The sequence below is a fragment of the Elephas maximus genome, chromosome 15 (genome assembly GCF_024166365.1).
Source record: "Elephas maximus indicus isolate mEleMax1 chromosome 15, mEleMax1 primary haplotype, whole genome shotgun sequence".
In the NCBI taxonomy this organism is placed as follows: domain Eukaryota; kingdom Metazoa; phylum Chordata; class Mammalia; order Proboscidea; family Elephantidae; genus Elephas; species Elephas maximus.
In genome coordinates this window covers 39,715,507-39,735,363 of record NC_064833.1, presented here as the reverse complement: position 1 = coordinate 39,735,363, position 19,857 = coordinate 39,715,507, and the positions used below count along the sequence as shown (strand labels likewise).

Sequence of the window (19,857 nt, the reverse complement as noted above, 5' to 3'; positions counted from 1 at the left end):
TGGTACTGAAGGTAAAGGTTATTCTGGTAGCGTTATTCACTACCTCTCTTAATCCTCCCTAGCTTCTCCATCTGTCTGTGTGTTGTTGTGTCTTTGTAAGGGTGTTTAGGGTCCAACTCTACAAAGCAAACATTATGCAAATTTTTTAATGAGGGAGTTTAAGAGATAAATCGGGAAACAACAGTAGAACTATCACATGGATTATATTCATAAAATATCCTCTTCACATAGTTGCTCACCCCGAAGAATTTATACTTGTATTTATACTAAAACATATTCTTTAAAACCTAGAAAAATTAGGGAATAAATACAAGAATTAAGAACAACCTAATGTTAAGACATCGAAATACAATTCAGTTCCATCATATTTTAAAAAGGTAAAAAAAAAATTTTTAAGAAATACCTGAGTTAATACAGCATTCCCAAGCACTGTAAATGTATCTTACACCCAGAAACGTAGAAAATGCTGACCAGACTATCTTTATTCCTTATCACTTAAGCAAACATTTGAAAAATCCCATACCTGATTCATCATTGAAAGAGGTGAAACTGATCAGCATCTGCACATTAACTTCACCACAGCCGTTTACCAAAAGCCTAAAATCTTCTGCTGTTAAATCTTCTAATGAATTTTTTGGAAGTACATCCAGCAGACCTTTTCTCATTGCCTAAAGAGTGTCAAAAATTACTCTTACTATCAGCTCTTTATTTGCCATGTAGCTTTTTTTTTTTTTTTTTTAATTTTTACCGTGCTTTAAGTGAAAGTTTACGAATCAAGTCAGTCTCTCATACAAAACCTTATATACACCTTGCTATATACTCCTAGTTGCTCTCCCCCTAATGAGACAGCACATTCCTTCTCTCCACCCTGTATTTCCGTGTCCATTCAGCCAGCTTCTGTCCTCCCCGGCCTTCACATCTCCCCTCAGATAGTAGCTGCACCCATAGTCTCATGTGTCTACTTGATCCAAGAAGTTCACCCCTCACCAGTACCATTTTCTGTCTTATAGTCCAGTCTAATCCCTGTCTGAAGAGTTGGCTTTGAGAATGGTTCCTGTCTTGGGCTAACAGAAGGTCTGGGGACCATGACCTCCGGGGTCCTTCCAGTCTCAGTCAGACCATTAAGTCTGGTCTGTAGCATTTATTAATATTGCTAAAACCCAATATCTAATTTTAGCAGCCCTCTCTAAGATTACTAGTTCCCATTTTAAACCACCTTTTAAATGAGAAAAAAATATTAAGTATTATATTTTGAATTTCTTATTAACAGACTCAAAAGAGAGAACCAAACCAAACCTGTTTTAAATGATTAAACAACAACAACAAAAAGATCAAACTTGTTGCCATCAAGTTGATTCCAACTCTTGGCAACCCTATAGGAGAGAGAAGAACTGCCCTATAGGGTTTCCAAGGAGCAGCTAGTGCATTCAAACTGCTGACCTTTTGGTTAGCAGCTGTAGCCCTTAACCACTGTGCTGCCAGGGCTCCAAAAGAGAGAAAGACAGAGCACACACACAAAAAAAAGGCGTACAGTGAATGGGCTACAAGCTCAAAAGTGAGATATTATTACATACCAGTAATTGAAATAATTTTTTTTAATTTTGTTAATAACAGGCTAGTAAGCAAATAGATAATAGCTTTAACTTATTAAATGTCCTATCCTGTCAGCACCCTAGGAAAGGTATGGTAATGGCAACAACAAATCTCCTCCCGAATACAAACCCAAAATCTAGAAGTTTCTGAGAAATTATCATATGCCTGGAACGGTTCTAAGCACTTGACATGTATTAATTCATTTAATCTTATCCCCATACTGCAGCAGAGGGAACCAAAGCACAAAGAAGTTAAGTAATTTACTAACGTCATAAACCTAGAAGGTGGTGCAGCCTTCCAGAGCCTGCACAATTAGTCCCAGCACAGGAATCAGGAACATCTGACACTTCAGTCCTGAGTCTACGTAAGTATATTATCCTAGAAGGGGAAAGAGTTAACACAGCAGTCCTAATGTTGCTCTTGAGAAGGGCTTGGCCTTTGGCTAGCATCTGGGAAGTTGGTTTCTAAGGCTGACTTGAATGCCCGGGCAATGAACCTGCTGTACCAGCCTCCCTAGACCACTGGTGCAAACAATATGATTTCTGATGAACATTGCCTTTCCTTGTGGGAGTCAGAAATTTCAGTGATCATGGCTGGTTGTATAGGCCGAGTGTCTGTGTAATGAGTCTCCAATAAAAACCCTGGGTTCTGACTCCTAAGCAGGCTTCCTTAAGCAAAAACACTGTACACTTGCTGCTGCATTTCATTGCTGGAGGAAGAAGCGTGTTCTGTGTGACACCCTATTCCCCCAGAGCAGAACTTTGGAAACCTGCATCTGAACGCCTCCAGACTCCACCTGATGTGTTTTTTTTTTTTCCCCCCCCCTTGCTGATACTGCTGGGAGTCCTTTCACTGAAACAAACCACAGCTATCAGTATAACTGCCTCTGAGTCCTGTGAGTCCCTCTAGTGGGTCACCGAAAGTGTGGGTGGTAACAGGACGGCAAAACAGTAATCATCTCAATTCCATAAGTAATCATTTCAATTTCCATTGAAAATCATTTCAATCCATTTCCAAACTTTTGTTCACCAAAGCTGTTTTCTGATAATTACATGGTTTTCCCAAGTACTTTTACCCAGAAGAAAGCAGGTGCTTCTTCTGGATTCTCTATTTCAGGTGTAATTTACATGGTAAATAAATTCATTTAGTTTAAAAATTTTGGCCTTATAGGGCAAGCTATAATACACTCTGAGCTAGTGTATCACAAATGCAGACATACATATAGCCTCATCAAAGCAAGCAACACTTGCTAAAAAACACTTACGTGTAATGGCTGTTCCGCAACTACCAACATTCTGTGCTCTGCATATTTCCTCACGTACTCATACACATTCTGGGGAGTGACTGGTATGTTGACACCATTCGGAATCAGTTCAACCTGTGAAAAATTAAACAATACCATTTAAAAACAATTCGGTCAAAGCAAGAGCAAGTCAGCAGTTCATACAACTATTTCCTAAAATTTTAAAATCTAAAGACAACTACCAGAGCTTCCACCAGACTGAGTCCAGCACAACTAGATGGTGCCTGGCTACCACCACTGACCGCTCTGACAGGGATCACAACAGAGGATACCAGAAAGAGCTGGAGAAAAACACAGAACAACATTCTAACTCATATAAAAAGAACAGACTTACTAGTCTGATAGACTGGAGAAACCCTGAGAGTATGGTCCCCAGACACCCTTTTAGCTCAGTACTGAAGTCATTCCCGAGGTTCACCCTTTAGCCAAAGATTAGAGAGGCCCATAAAACAAAATGAGACTAAATGGGCACACCAGCCCAGGGGCAAGGACGAGAAGGCAGGAGGGGACAGGAAAGCTAGTAATGGGGAACCCGAGGTCGAGAAGGGGAGAGTGTTGACATGGCATGGGGTTGGCAACCAATGTCAGAAAACAATTATGTGTATTCATTGTTTACTGAGAATCTAGTTTACTCTGTAAACTTTCATCCAAAGTTTTATATGTATATATATATATATATCTAGACAATCCTATACCTGACAAATATCTAATAAATGCAAATATTTCAGGCCTAAATAAGTACAGAAAGCCTTTCTATCTCTCAGCCTGTCTCACCGTCGCTCGGTCCATCTCTCTATGTCTGTCCATCTTGCTCTTTTTTGTCTCCTACTGTGTTGCTCTTTCTCTCTGTGTGCATGTGTGTGTCTGTTTCTCTCTGTTTCTTGGTCCATATCTATATAAACTGTTCCAGTGTAAGACAAGTATTACAGACTAACCAGATTCTTCTGACAGAAACAAAAAACTCAGTATTTGCTTTACCTGTCCTCCACCTTCTTCTTTACATAAGTCTATTGCAAATGCCAAATCCATCGCCGAGAAAACAGCATCAGCATCTGAACTCTGAGAAGCGAGGATAAGTTGCCGCAAACTTTCATACATTACAGGGTCAAAAAATGCAAAATCATGCCAGTTGACCTAAGAAAATAATCATTTGAAACTCAATTATGAAAGAAACAATATCTTCACTGAATTTGTTAGTAAATTATAATCTATGATAAAGAATTTTATCTAATTTGAGGATATAATAATAAAGAATAATCTCCCACCAAATGTATTTAATAATAAATGCTTTGGAGAGGTAAAATTTAATTATCTTCGGTTCTGACAATACATTCTTAAAGTATTAAAAAGTGTTCTTTTTATATATATATGTAATTATATATCTATATTATATATATAATTATATATATATGTTTTAACTTATATACACATATAAGCCAACAGCACAATATTTTAAAGATTCCAAAATAATATATCTGCAAAAACCAGCAGTATTAACGAACAGCAATTATGTTGAGCAGTTGGCTACGGAACTAAACACGCATCCTATTTACTCTTGATAATACTCATAAAATATAGATTATTAATTCCAGATGATGAAATTGATACACAAAGAAATTCAGTAACTTTCCCAAGGTTAAACCTGGACCCATTTGATTCCATGATCTTTTCGCTAAGCCTGATTAAAAAGTCAACATACCAATATTTTTATGTTGCTGAGATTTGAGTCCTATGAGTTGGAATCAACTCGATGGCAACAGGTTTGATTTTTTTTTTTTTTTTTGTATTCTTTGCACCATAACATTTTAGCTGGAACACTTTGTATTTCTTTGTGATAATACCATGACTTACAAATCAGTAGGGGCAGAGTTAACATTTAACTCAGAGTTAAAATACATCTATCTATGTAGCTATATGTCATAACATGTTATGCTTATATTAATACAAAACCATGTTCATCAGTGGATTTGATTACAGAAAATTATTAGAAAACTACAGATTTAACAATACTAATTCATATTAGATATGTGATATGCATCTATGGAGAAGACTAATATTTCTTTTTTGTGTCAAGTAATTTCTTTATAGCAACTTTAGAAACACTGGCAGTTTTGTTTTAAATAAAAAACTGCTTAATTAGTATTACACATTAATTTTAAAGGAAGTGGCTCCCAACACACAAAGGAATGTGCAGGCTGTTAAAGTATCAACAGACATAAAGAAAATGACCTGTAATTCAGAGATAAATATCAAACATGTGATATATTTTCTTACATTCTTTTGTCCCCCACATACACCTTACATATATTTTTTGAAGTTGGGAATGTTCTTTTCAAAACAATACTACTTCTGCCTCCACTACCACTGCTACACCTAATAATAATGGATAAAATCTGAGTCAGACACAATGCCGTTTCTTTACCATTTTATAGATGGGTAAGTATGCCAAAGTTGTCAGAGGATTTGTCTGCAACAGGATCCAGGTCTTTCAGACTCCCAGACTCACTGTATCACCCACTCTGCTATGTCATCTCCCCTGTATATGGAGACTTTTCCCATCTCACTAAATGTTTGAAAATAATTTGTATAATGACTGTAAAAATTTAATATTAAGTGAACGCCATAAACGGTATGCTAGCATATTATTTTATAAAAAGAATGTTTTTTGTAATTGTAAAAGCAATCAGGTTCATCAAAATCACTTACTTTTCTACCAAGCAACACTTTAATTACATGTCTATTCAATGTGATAGGACATAGTTCATTCTGTAACAGACAAAGTCCAAGAATTCTAAAAATAAAAACAGGTAAGAGTTAAATTTAAAAATAATTCTAGACCACATAAACTCCACCACACACACACAATGCACTTATTTTTTGGATAAAGTTTCAATGCTATTCAGTATGAAGTAGAGCAAATACACATTTTACAAAGTAGTGTCTTCTATAAAGTCTCATGAACTGAAATTTTAAAAAATTCAGATATAAGGGTACAATTATTTTACCTGCCAATGTTTCTGAAACAATTCAACCTCGCTTCTGTGTTTTTGCCAGGCCTTGGAGTATAAAACCCTCTTTTTCCAGGTTGGTAAAACAAAGGTGCATTATCATCACCATCATCTGTATCATCTAAATCCATATCCACTACGCTTCGACTAGAACCATGACGTTTTCGGTTTTCCTAATAGCAGGGAATATCAGAGGTTAAGCCCTGAGATTTATTTAAAAAACAAAACATTTGAACTGGTTCTCTGAGATCACCCAAAATGAAAAGAGCACATTTATATTTAAATGTAAGTGAATAAGAATACTAAAGGTAAATAAGCTTTTAAATTCTTCCTTTCAGGACTGTGATACACAAAGCTTATATATGTGAAATCTCAACTTCTCTATTTAAATAAAATCACTTAATGAGGCTCAAGTATCTTCTGTCATCATCATTCCTGAAACATATTTTTGCTGAATATAAATCTCTGGATTGACAATTCACTTTAAGGATGCTGTTCCATTGTCTCCTGGCTTCCATGGTTTTCTGATAAGACATCCACTGTCTCTCAAATCATTGTCTCCCTATATGTAGGCACTGTTTGTTATTCTTTGGCTGCTTTCAAGAATTTTTCTTTATCTTTGTTTCACAGCAGTTTGATTATTATGTGCTTGGACACAGTTTTCTTTCAATTAATCCCATTTGGGGTTTGCTGGACTTCTTGAATCTATAAATTTATGTCTTTCACAAATCTGAGATGTTTGCAGCCATTGTTTTCCTCAAATATTTTTTCTGTACCAATCTCTTTCTCCTTTTCTTCTGGAGATTCCAATGGCATGATCATTTGAATATGGTCCCAGAGGTTGCTAAAACTCTGTTCTTTTTTAAATTTTTTCTCTCTCAATTCTTCAGACTGGATAATTTCTAGTGATCTATTTTCAAGTTGAGTGACCCCTTCCTCTGTCATCTTCATTCTGCTACTGATCTATCCTATACATTTTTCTTTCAGATATTGTACTTTTAGCTCTGAAATTTTCACTCGGTTCTTTTTTTTAAGAGTTTCTATTTCCCTGCTGAGAACCTCTATCTTTCCACTCACTAGTATGTTCATCTTTATCTCATAGAGTATGAGATACAAAGTCTTTGTCTTTTATAATTCCAGGATGCCTTGAGTGATGCAAACAGGCGCTCAACTGTGAACCAAAAAGCTGGTGGTTCAAACCACAAAGAGGCACCTTGGAAGAAAGGCCTGGTGATCTGCTTTCAAAAGGTCCCAGCCCTGAAAACCCTAGAGTGCAATTCTACTCTGTATATGTGCGGTTGCCATGAGTCAGAACTAATTCAACAGCGACTGATTTGCTGGGTTTTCTGTTGTTGTTTTTGACAATTCCAACAAGTGGGTCATCTCAGGGTTACCATATATTATTTCTTTTCCCTTGAAAATCGGTCAGATTTTCCTATTTTTTGCATGCTAAGTAATTCTGGATTGTATCCTGGATATTCTGAATATTAAGTTGTGAAACTCTGGATTCTGTTAAAATGCTCTGGAGAATGGGGATTATTTTTTATTTTAGTCGGTAATCAAGCTGGTTAGATTCAGACTGTAGGTCTTGCCTTCCGTGTGCAGTGGTTTCAATGCCAATTAAGTTTTCAAAATCTTTATTATGCTGTTTGGATCTGTCCTGAATATATGCACTACTCAGGATAGTCTGGACTTCGGCAGTGGTTTATACTGCAGTTTAGTTCTCAAAGCCTTTACTATCTTCCAGTTAAGATGGAGTAACTGGGACCAGATTTACCCTCGCACCTGAAACAATGCCATACTGGTCATTCTTCCAGTTTTTACTTCCCTCTCCAAAAAAAAAATCTGTGTGCTATTGTTTACTTTTCAGAATTCTCAGATAGTTCCTTTTTGTATTTTGTCTACAGTTTTTGGTTGTAATTAGTGGGAGAAATGGACTATGGTGGGTTTACATATATTGGAAGTTCTCAGGTACTTAAGAATTTCTAACATTTAAATTCCAAGTGCTTATTAATTAGCACAGGTACAAAACATCCCTTACCTGGACCTTTTCTGAGGAGTCCAGCAATCCAAGATCTAGGATACTATCAGCTCCATTTTCCCTAAAAACAAACAAAAAAACTTTCACATTCCAGATGGCTGAAACTTCTGGAATGTGGTATAGAGAAACATATTAAATTTATACAAATTTATAAAAACATTTAACTTTTGAGATAAATAAATATTCAAGGACACCCACTAGGTTCCTAATGCAGTTCTAGGAGCAGAGAATTAAAACATACACGTAAAAATAATTACAGATAATACAAAAACCACTAATTAAGTGCCACATATAGGACTCAACATAATAGACTAAAGGCTACTTGATTTAAGATAATACTCAAGAGTGCTAAAGCTTGACTTAAGCTCAGAGGGTCATTGTAGAAGAACAGAAAAATGTTGAGAGAGCAGTCACAATAGGAATCAAATTCTCTAATGTATTTTGTGATTCTAGAATGGTAACAAATCCATGTTCGCTCTCAGCCAAGTGAAAACAGCTAATATGGTATGTTAGTTGCATTCAACAGAAAAAACTACATTAGCAACCTTTACGTAAATTTACAAAAATCCTTTTATCAAAAAATGCACTTTTTCTGTAATGGGCTGAGCTGTATCAGTGCGCTCCTACCTCCTGAGACAGGGCAGAAATAAATAGCAGTAACAACAAAGAAAACAAGCTTCTATCAGTAGTCTTTGGCTTGGACCATTCAAAAGCTCTGGAACAGGTGGCTGGCTGTTTATTTCCAGTGCTCCACCTGCCCTCTTATCCAGTGCTCAGCCTAGTCTCCAAGGCCTGTATCTAATCTAAGTTCCCTATTGAAAATCATGATTGGGAGAAAAAGAAATTTTTATCTAAAACCTAATGAACACTTCAAAGTTATTAGAGTATTAGATATTATAGTGGCCCCAGATAGCAGACAAGTCACAGGATAAGTATGGCCTATCTTCCTAATGGGAGCCCTGGTGGCGCAGTGGTTAAGAGCTCAGCTGCTAACCAAAAGGTTGGCAGTTCAACTCCATCAGCTGCTCTTTGCAAACCCTGTGGGGCAGTTCTACTCTGCTCTATGAGTTGCTATGAGTCAGAACTGACTTGATGGCACCTAGCAACAATAATATCATCTTCCTAATGTCACTTCTTCTTGTCACCAAGAGGAGAGAGAAACTGTTGGATATTTTGAGATTTTATATTAAAACAAATATATTAAGAATATAAAGCAAAACTTATACAATTTTTAAATAAATCAGGAAGCCATAAAAAAAAATTCATGCTTATGGCAAGCACTCACAGGCTATACCCCAAGATTCCTTGAGGTGTATGGCTTTTGCCACTAGGGGTGGAGAATTTGAGATATATTTCTTTCAAGTAATTTCTAAATACCAGGTACATAAAAGACCTTTCAGAGCCTAACTGACTGCTAAAATTCCATCTTTCTAATATATGTAGAACTCAAATGCCTCATTCATGGAGTTTAAGCCATCATTTTAAAACCTTTAAAGTCTTGTACTTTAGCGTTAGTTTTAAGATATGGTGGCACCCACTTACTGAAAATAAAGTAGCTGATTTTTAAACCTGAAATGCCTTTCCAATTATACACATTACCTTCCATGTGCAATAATGAGTTCCATGGCTTCATCCACTCTTGCTCTCAGAGAATCTTCACTAGCTAGAAGGAGAAGCAGCTGGGCTGGGGATAATTCCAACAGCATGCCAGTGATTTTACTTGCAAATGCCTATAAGTAATAAACAAATGTTACTGCTCCTACTCTCTGAAACTACTTGTTGAAATATACAATCTTTTATCAGAAGAAAAGAAGATGTGAGAAACCTGGAATAACAAATATAAAAGTGTATGAACTGGTAAGGTGTTTTATTAAACTAGACGCTTAATTATAGATATGAAAGGACTTTGGCAGAGAATGAATAGTCTATGCACTGGTAAATCTTGTGAAAGCTAGTTATTATGTTTGTATGACAAGGTGTTTAATATCCATGAGTAAAGCCACGAATACTCAATTTCCATATAGAATCTTTCTTTTATGGTAGAAAAAAGAAAGATAGAGGGAGGGAGGGAAGGAAGGAGAGGGAGAGAAGAGAGAAAGATGTCTGCATTTAAGGCTAAGGATTTACTTAAAGAAATTATAATTGCTTTTCTCTACTTTATTATTCATCTTTTACTATATGCACATATAGTTACGTATAGACAAATAAGCAAGAAAACCACAACTAGTTATCTATATTATATGAAAGAAACTATGTACAGAACATTAAAAATGAAAATTTTCCTGCAATACTTATTGGTAGTAATAGTAAAGTACGGTATTTCCTATGTGTGCTAGCTACAGCCTGGTAACAGATGAAAGTCTGCTTCAGCAAGTAACAATAATTTATTTAAATAAATACAAACCCATACCCATCGCTGTCGAGTCGATTCCAACTCATAGCGACCCTACAGGACAGAGGAGAAGTGCCCTATAAGGTTTCCAAGGGGCGGCTGGTGAATTTGAACTGCTGACCTTTTTGGTTAGCAGCAGTAGCTCTTAACCACTGGGCCACCAGGGATTCAAATGAAACGTGCAGGAAATTCTTCAGCACACTAGGAACTTGCTACGTAGAATGGGGACAGGGTCCCAACTCAGGGTAGCGGGGGGATCAAGCTAAACACATTGACCCCAGCTAGCCTTGCTTCATTCCCTGTTAAGCTTCTTTCTCATGAGGGGCTAAACATGCAGGTCCTCTACTACAAGACTTGCCAGTAGCTGACAATTTTTTTAAATACCAACTTTAATTCAAAAATAAAAATGTCGCAGCCAATTAAGAGGTAGCTAAGTGTGTGAAGTGCACAGTACTTACTGGCTGCATCGCTTGTACACGGGGATAAAGCCTCTCTCCAAGCGCCTGCCGATGTGCTGGCAGAGGGTCAGGATCATCGCTAGGATTCCCTTCAGAGGCCGGTCTAAAGGGCCTAGTGTCAATGGAAAGCTGTCTTCTAAAGTCTCTGAAAGGAGAAATCTAGTATAACTTCATTTTCCTTGACTACGAAGTGAAAATATCAGCACAAATAGGAAGGAAGGCAGAAAACCTGCACATACAGATTGCTCCAATTATGGTACCAAGGTAGCTGAATGCCTAAACAGATGATGGCTGTGAATAAAGATGAGCCAGATTTTGTCACTTGAAAAATCTATAAATTTGCAATGTATAGTTTGTACAAATAATTTGATTTTAAGGGCCTTTGAACACTCAAAGCAAGTCTCACCCCTAATTTCTGGAAATTATTGTTTAGGCAAAAATAGAACGCAACCCATTCTAACAGAAGAATATAAAGGTTTAAATATCACAATTTCCCACAATTTATATTTAAGATAAATTAAGGAAAGTATAATATGAAGTTTAATACAAATTTCAAACAATTAGGAATTTGAGTAGAATAAATAAAAAGCCAATATAATTTCAAGTGCCCCAATTAGTCCAAAAACGTGCTATTAAATAAAGATACAAAATTATCTCACCTATCCCGGTCTCTCCGAGAACCTGCTCGCAAACCACTACTCCTCCTCATTTCCCTTTCTCTCTCTCTTTCCCGATCTCTCTCTCCTCTGTTCCTTAATCTCTGCATTAAGCCTAAAAGAAAATATGAAATATACTCATTTGGATGAATATAAATGCAGCCACTTTAAATCTCGAATGTGAGGAAACGAGACGAACATAAAATGTAGTATCTGAGGATCATCTTCCTGGCGTAGGCATTGTCAGTGCCCTCTCTCACTCTCCATAAACTCTGGAGATCTGGCGGGGAGTGATTATACAGAATGTACCTGGCACATGAAAGGTATTCACTCATATTTGTTATCTGAATTTTTCCCCTTGTTGTGCCAAATCTGTGAAATAATATGTAGCAAATGGGGCTACGTTAGCTTCCCCGTAAATAATGCTGAGATTTCTTAAATGATTAGAATAAAATTTGAAAGTCTTCTCTAGTCTTAGTTTTTAAAAAAATTATAGGCTACCCAGTACATGCACTATTATTTTTTAATTCCTAAGCACAAACCAGAGTGTGGTTTCCTACAGAATTACAGAGAAAATATTTCTGAAATGTTTTGACTTTCCAGGTTTCCTCATTCACATCTTCTAATTTCTTTTGATTACAGAACTATAGGAAGTCAAATGGTGAAACTGATGATGAAAGGCTAGGGAACTCCTCCCGTTATTTCACTCCCAGTCCTTTCCAGAACTTAAGTTCAAGTAGCCTTTATGGTGGTAGTTTACAGATTACAATGAGATACAGATGTAGCTGTAGCCTAGGTAAAATGCAGTATTTTCTACAATCTCTCTCCTTCAGTTACTATATCCACCCACCTGGAAGGCTGACAATTTGCTGCCCCTACTTGAAATCAATCACCAATTATCATCTCCTTAATGCATTTATGAAAGGAGCCCCTGGCTGCTAACAGAAAGGTCAGTATTTTGAACCCACTGACAGCGCCACAAGAGAAAAGACCTGATGATCTGCTACTGTAAAGATTACAGCCTAGGAAATCCTATGGGGCAGTTCTACTCTGTCACATAGGGTTGCTATGAGTCAGAAATCTACTCAACAGCACACAACACTTTTATAATTTTCAGATTTTTAAATGTTGGTTGTAATCTTGAAAATTAAGAGTCCTCCTAATCCCTTAATCAGAAACCCTGGTGGTGTAGTGGTTAAGTGCTACGGCTGCTAACCAGAAGGTCAGCAGTTCGAATCCGCCAGGCACTCCCTGGAAACTCTGTGGGGCAGTTCTACTCTGGCCTACAGGGTCGCTATGAGTCGGAATCGACTCGACTGCAGTGGGTTTGGTTTTGGTTAATCCCTTAATCCTCCTGCTAGCATATGTAAAATCTGCACCTTTATATATCCTTACAATATACCATAAAAAATATACCATAAGTGACTATTATAACAGAAAGTCTGAAGTGGCCTTTTGTTTCAATTATGGTAGGATTCAGGGTATCTTACAGAATAGGTAAAATATGAAATACACAGTTCTGACCCACAGCTCTAGGATAGTGCTGCTCAGAGTGCTGATGTAAGAAGCTTGCACCAGGATAAACTCATTACAATCGAGTCAATTCCGACTCATAGTGACCCTATAGGACACAGAAGGACTGCCCCAGAGGGTTTCCAAGGAGTGGCTGGTGGATTTGAACCACCAACCTTTCGGTTAGCAGCTGAGCTCTTAACCACTATACCACTAAAGCTCCAGGATATAAATATAAAAAATCTTGCTACCATACACACTCATACAAAAAAGTCTTGCTACCAAAGAACTAGATGGTGTCTGGCTACCACCAATCACTGCCCTGATGGGGAACACAAGAGAGAATCCCTGATGGAGCAGGAGGACAGTGGGATGCAGATCTTAAATTCTCCTAAAAAGAACAGGCTTAAATGGTCTGACTGAGACCGGAGGGACCCTGAGGGTCATGGTCCCCAGACCCTTTGATAGCCCAAGATTGGAACCATTCCCAAAACCAACTCTACAGACAGGGATTGGCCTGGACTATAAGATAGACAATGATGCTGGTGAGGAGTGAACTTTGTGGCTCAAATAGACACATGAGACTATGCGGGTGACTCCTGTCTGGTGCCAAGATGAGAAGGAAGAGGGGGACAGGAGCTGCCTGAATGGACACAGGGAATACAGGGTGGAGAGGAGGATGGTGCTGTCTCATTATGGGGAGAGCAGCCTGAAGTTCACAGCGGGCCGTGTATGGCTTTTAGTATGACAGACTGACTTATTAATTCATAAACTTTCACCTAAAGCAAAATAAATTATTTTAAAAAAAAAGTCTTGCTAAATTAAACAGTGAGATTAGTGACATGACTGATTTACATTTGATTACAATCTCATCTCACTGGGAATTAGCAGCAAGTTCGCAAATAATACTCTGAATAGCATTTTCTATAGAATAGTATTTTCAAGTATCGTGGGGGAAATACTACAATTTGCTCACTGGATTTTTATATAACCACACGTCTTATAACCTCCCACGCTCCCAAACAATAATTGAGATGAAAAACTAGTACGACCACAAGCATTTATCAAAATAAATATAACAGTAAAAGAGTATACTGTTAAATTATCTATTAGAGTATAGTAACCTTCCCTTATCGATGAGGCTTATGTTCCAAGACCCCCGTGGATGCCTGAAACCAGAAACAGTACCAAACCCTATATATACTGTTTTGACCTATACATAAAAAAAATATCTATAATAAAGTTTGATTTATAAATTAGGCACAGTACGAGATTAACAATAATTAATAATAAAATAGAACAATTATAACAATACACTGTAATAAAAGTTATATGAATGTGGTCCCCAAGTGGGACAGAGCAAGAAAGCATGAGATTTCATCACACTACACACTACTCATTTAACACTTTCAGACTGAGGTTGACCACAGGTAACTGAAACCAAGGAAAGCAAAAACATGGATAAAGGGGGACTAATGTACTTTAAACAAGATTAACTCATTAATGTAGAATTATACAGAGGTACATTAAAATTCTCTTATATAACTATGATAATAATTGTTTTGATCAAACAGAATTTTTACAATGCTTGTTATCTGCACAGTACTTACTTGTGTGGGTGCCTTTGTTGGCATTTTGGATACAATCTAGATTTGGCAACTTTTCATTTGATAAAAATGCTTGTGCAATGGCTGTATAAAAACTTCGTGCTACGCCACTGCCCTCTCCTGGCTCATCCTTAAATGTGACTTTTACTCTATGTACGGCCATTGGTGTCGTGGCACATCTTCGACCAAAGTGATTGTTAAGCTGCCTCATAGTCTGCTGAATTAGAAGGTCTCGATCCCGATCAACCTATTAAAACATACCAAAAAGCAGCTAAATTCAATGTCGAAAATAACCCTGCATTTTTTAAAAGAAAATGTTCGTTAGAACTGAGTTAGATCCTGTTGCTCTGATTTAATGTAAGACATTCTTACATACTTTTTAATTTTGTATATTTGGAAAGAATAATCTTCTGAGAACCCAAATTACCTTTTTTTTGTTTAGTTTAAATGGTCAAGAAAAAGCTAAAATTAGATTTTTAATGGAAAAAAATGTTCTATTTTGGGACATACCAGGATAAATTACAAATGCATATAAATATTTTAAAAAATAGAAATAAAGCAAATATAAGAAGGAAATGTGGATAAAGTTCTTGGTGACAAAACACTGCAAATAAAGTCAAAAGAAACTGACGAACAGGAAAATATTTGTACCTTCTGTCACAGATAAAATTACATATTCATGCATGTGTGTATATATTACCTAAAGATACATAAAGGGCTGCTGAAAAATTAGGAAAAAACCAACAACTTGATAAAAAAATAACAGTTCACAGAAAAAGAAATATAACTGATTTTTAAATACATTAAACAATGTTTAGCTTTGAGGGAAACCCTGGTGGCGTAGTGGTTAAGTGCTATGGCTGCTAACCATGGGGTTGGCCGTTTGAATCTGCCAGGCACTCCCTGGAAGCTCTACGGGGCAGCTCTACTCTGTCCTATAGGGTCGCTATGAGTTGGAATTGACTTGACGGCAATGGGTTTTCGGTTTTTCATAGTATGAGAAATACAAATTAAAATTATACTGAATTTCTCACATATCAGATTGGCAAAAATCTAAAAATCTGACAATAAATTCTGCTAATAAGACCATGGGGGAATCAGGCATTCTCATAATGATGGTGAAAATGCAAAAATACGCAACTGCCATGGAAAGTTACTTGCCAATATCTTGCGAAATTATATAAGCATATACCTTTCAACCCAGCAATTCCATGTCTAGAAATCTATTGCAAAAATACATAAGCAAAAAAGAGAAAAGAGGCTATCTGTTACATCACTATTTGTAATAGCAGAAGACTGGTAATAAACCCAAATGTCTATCGACAAAGGACTGGCTGAAAAAACTGGGATACATCCACAAAACGCAGTGCTAAGCAGCTGTCAATATCATGCGGAACAGAACATCTGTGTACAGCTGTCGCATGATCTCAGGATATCCTGTGAACTGGGTGCAAAGGAACATCTCTGTGTACAGCTGTGGCATGATCTCTGGGTATACTGTGAACTGGGCGGAAGGCAACATCTCTGTGTACAGCTGTGGCATCATCTCTGGATATCCTGTAAACTGGGCAGAAGGAACATCTCTGTGTACAGTTGTGGCATTATCTCTGGGTATCCTGTGAACTGGGAAAAGCGATGTGGAGGAAAAAAATGTATACTGGGGGGAGGGAGTGGATAAACTTAAGAAAAATTGAAGAAGGAAGCAGTGAAATGATGAAAATCAGAATTCTCTAAATATGTCTCACTCTAGAATTGACTTTGCAAAATTAATTTACACTAATTATGAAACAAAACCAAACCAAAAAAGGGGAAAAACAATTCCTAAAAACTGAAAGCAAAATGAAACAAAAGGCCCTAGCTTGTATCCAGCTGTAACCACACAAAGAGGAATCATTTCAAGTGACTTTTAAACATAGTAATTTGATTGTACATCTCTAACTGGATATGCTCTGTTGATAAAAACTGTAAATAAATCTTAAGCTATTTTTAATAACCATTTTGTTGGTGGTAGTGTTGATGCTGTAATTCTGTGGCTGTTGTGTGCATACTGTGGGGTAAAAACAAATGATGAGTTTTATCAGTGTTGTTGGAAAGTGGGATATTTGGTGCAGAAGAATATAAAGACTTAATCTTGTGATCCTAAATCTTGAATTCGAATTGGAATTATCAGTATGAACTTATTTTACATATATGTGTATATATACACACATACACACACAAATTAATGTTTTTGTTTTTTTCCAAAGGGATTATTTCCTAGCTCTGTCCACTAAGAAGACCTAAAAACAATGATTAATCTAGCAGCAGTAAGCAACCCTAGAGCCCAGACTGTAATCTCAAAATACCATTTCCTGCTAAAAGAAACCAGGGTTCCTTGGAGAAACGGCTTTCAGGTCTGTGACAGGAAACGTACAAGATGAGACACTGCAGAAGTAAGAATGTTATCAAAGACTGCTGGAGTCAAGTCAAAAGAACTCAGGAGCCGAGATGAAGAGACTCCCATAAGCTAAAGAAGAGACAATTTGATCACCAATAAGAATAACAACCTCAATGGAATGAAACACATTAACCAAAAAAAATCAAACCCGTTGCCGTCAAGTCGATCTGACTCATAGCAACCCTATAGAACAGAGTAAAACTGGCCCATAGGGTTTCCAAGGAGTGGCTGGTGGATTTGAACTGCTGACCTTTCGGTTAGCAGCCGAGCTCTTAACCACTGCACCACCAGGGCTCCTGAAACACATTAAATGTGCTTCAATTCAGGAGTTCATAATGATACTTAGAAACAAACAAACAAAACAACTAATTGGTCATCTTTAGATCATCTGTAGAAGATGCTAGAGGACCAACTGCCAGAGGTAACAACTGTTCTAAATGTGGTAATTATCATTACTTTCTTTAACATTTAATTACACATGTACATAAGCCTAAGCAAGAGCTATGATTATTTTACGTTTTAAACTTTGTACGAATGGCATACTATATATACATATCTATATAGTATAAGAAAATCTAAATACCTTTACCTCTAGTGATAAATCTCTAGACTGCTGGTTTCTCAGTTTTTCCATTTCTCTACGGAATTTTGATTCTTTTACCTCAAAACCTCCCAATTCGGTCAGGATCTTTAAAAAAAAAAAAAAAAGGCACAATGACAGGATTACTTTCTGAAATATGTTCTTAGGCAGAATAGAATCTAAAGTGCTCAAAATACTTACTGATCCAGGTTCTGCTCCAACATCTTCCATGAACACTCTGCCGAACAGTTCTAAAGAAAGGCGCCAGCGTCCTAGTAGCATATCATGGGAAATAACCATTCCCATGAAGCTACACTGTGGCCTGTAAGAAGTTTAAAGGAGAGGGGGAAAAAAATAATTTAGCCAATTCCAATACGTGCTCACTTTGGCCAGTGAGAGTAATTTACTTGGTCTTTCAGTATTTTGAGTTTTTAAGTACTTCAAACCACAGCATCTCTAACGGGGAACTTTTCTATAGCTACTCATTCTTTGCAGAATTTCTCGTTTTTACTCCCTTATTCCTCCTGTCCTCTTTGTATGGATATATTCCCAGACTGCCCCATCTTCATCTTTCATTTTACCTCCTCTCAAAGTCCAACGTCCATCTCTACGTGATTCCCAAATCTATCTCTAGTTCGAAACTTTCAACAAAGCTTCAGACCAGCATTACCAAATGTGTTTAATATGTCCACTTGGATGATGCTCAACTCAAACTCAATATGGCTAAAATTGAATATGACCTCTTCACCACTGATTTCTTTTAGTATTTCCCTATTGCACAGATCTGAAGTTGATTTTAGTTTTTCTCCCCAATTTCTCAAGAGTGATCAAACCCTTGAGTTTCTCTTCCTTTCTTTGACTCCCTTTCCATTCCCAAAGCCAATATTCTACTTCAGCCTTTATTTACCACAAGTCTGAAGTAAATACAGTAAGTTCCCAAATTATGAACATCCCACTTAAGGGCAACTCATACTTGCCCTTTAACGTTATATAAATTTGCCCTCAGTTTGAAATGAGTGAACCAACCCCCACTCACAAAGATTCTTAATTACAATCGCCTTCACTTGCTGGAGATGCAGATTTTAAATCATTGACAAGACTTTGAGCCTTTTCTTACACTACAGTAAGGCTAAATAAGAACTTTATGCACCTGTTCTGACTTACCTACAAAATTCCACTTAAAGATACACTTAGGAACAGATCTCATTTATAACCCAGAGACTGTCTGCAATAGCTCTCTAACTGGTCTTACCTCTAACTCTTCTCTCCTTCTATCTGTCTGCTCCTATACATCCTAGCCATCTCAGCTGAAGGCACACTGCCTCTTGGAAGGAAGCTTGGACTACCCCTATTCACAATTATCCCTTGCCTTTTATGGTTTTTAGACAATGTGTGTGTGTGTGTGTGTGTGTGTGTGTGTGTGTATAGTATATTTTGTTTCCTTAACTGGCCTGTTAACTCCTCCGATGCAAAAAAATCATCTAACACTATGTAACCAAATAACATACCCCCCCCCCAAAAAAAAAACCCAGTGTGCATAAAGTATATGCTCAATAGTTCACTTCATGGTACTAAGCCACAGCATGTACTAGCAAATTTTCATTGTGAAAGCAAAGAACTTAACCTCTTGCAAGAGAATTACCAACTGCGAACCTGGCAAAGAAGCCCAGGTCAGCGTGAGAGTCACAAATCTAGAAAAATTCCGCCTTTTCTAGTTATGCACATGTTTCCTTTAACTGAGCTGGCAGTAATGTCTATAACTGACAATTTTACATGGAAATATATATATATTTAAGTCAGTAACATTAAAAATAAGTTACTAAGGTTTTCTCTATAAAGAATACTCATCAATGACAAAATAGTCAAAAAAGTCTAAAAACACCCAAATCAATATTTAATATCTGATTATAAACTAGGAAAACAGAATTCATAAAATAACATTAATATACAAATAAAATAAGAAAATTCTGTAACTCCTAGAAGAATTATAATAGCCATAAAGTTATGCAAATAAGAAAACTTTGGCTTAGCAGATACCTGAAAGATGTAAGAGGTGGCCCTTCACTTTCAGTCAGTCCGATTTCTGCTAGCAAACTACTTTTCAGTTGTGCAGCAAGATCATGAGCAGATGGCCCTGGCTTGGAGCTCTCAGCTTCTTCTGGCAGCACATTCTGTTCTTCTCCTTCCTTTTTTTGTCGATTTTGCATGTTCATTACATTTTTCAGATTGGCAGCATAAGACATTTTAGTTGGAAGAACCTGTGAATTTTT

At 36.9% G+C, this 19,857-nt stretch overlaps 1 protein-coding gene across 1 annotated transcript in view; it reads right to left on the bottom strand.

The window, feature by feature from the left end:
- The window catches only part of UBR5 (ubiquitin protein ligase E3 component n-recognin 5), a 172,895-nt gene that overhangs the window by 8,306 nt on the left and 144,732 nt on the right, over window positions 1-19,857 (bottom strand). Inside the window, exons 45-57 of the mRNA XM_049854462.1 lie at window positions 19,625-19,845; window positions 17,789-17,909; window positions 17,597-17,695; window positions 14,574-14,817; window positions 11,455-11,566; window positions 10,796-10,940; window positions 9,545-9,675; window positions 7,946-8,006; window positions 5,902-6,077; window positions 5,603-5,687; window positions 3,875-4,030; window positions 2,858-2,971; window positions 524-668 (exon numbers count right to left, since the gene is read on the bottom strand). Of these exons, the coding sequence (XP_049710419.1) occupies window positions 524-668; window positions 2,858-2,971; window positions 3,875-4,030; window positions 5,603-5,687; window positions 5,902-6,077; window positions 7,946-8,006; window positions 9,545-9,675; window positions 10,796-10,940; window positions 11,455-11,566; window positions 14,574-14,817; window positions 17,597-17,695; window positions 17,789-17,909; window positions 19,625-19,845 (1,810 nt within the window). The remainder of the gene's footprint in view (window positions 1-523; window positions 669-2,857; window positions 2,972-3,874; window positions 4,031-5,602; window positions 5,688-5,901; window positions 6,078-7,945; window positions 8,007-9,544; window positions 9,676-10,795; window positions 10,941-11,454; window positions 11,567-14,573; window positions 14,818-17,596; window positions 17,696-17,788; window positions 17,910-19,624; window positions 19,846-19,857) is intronic.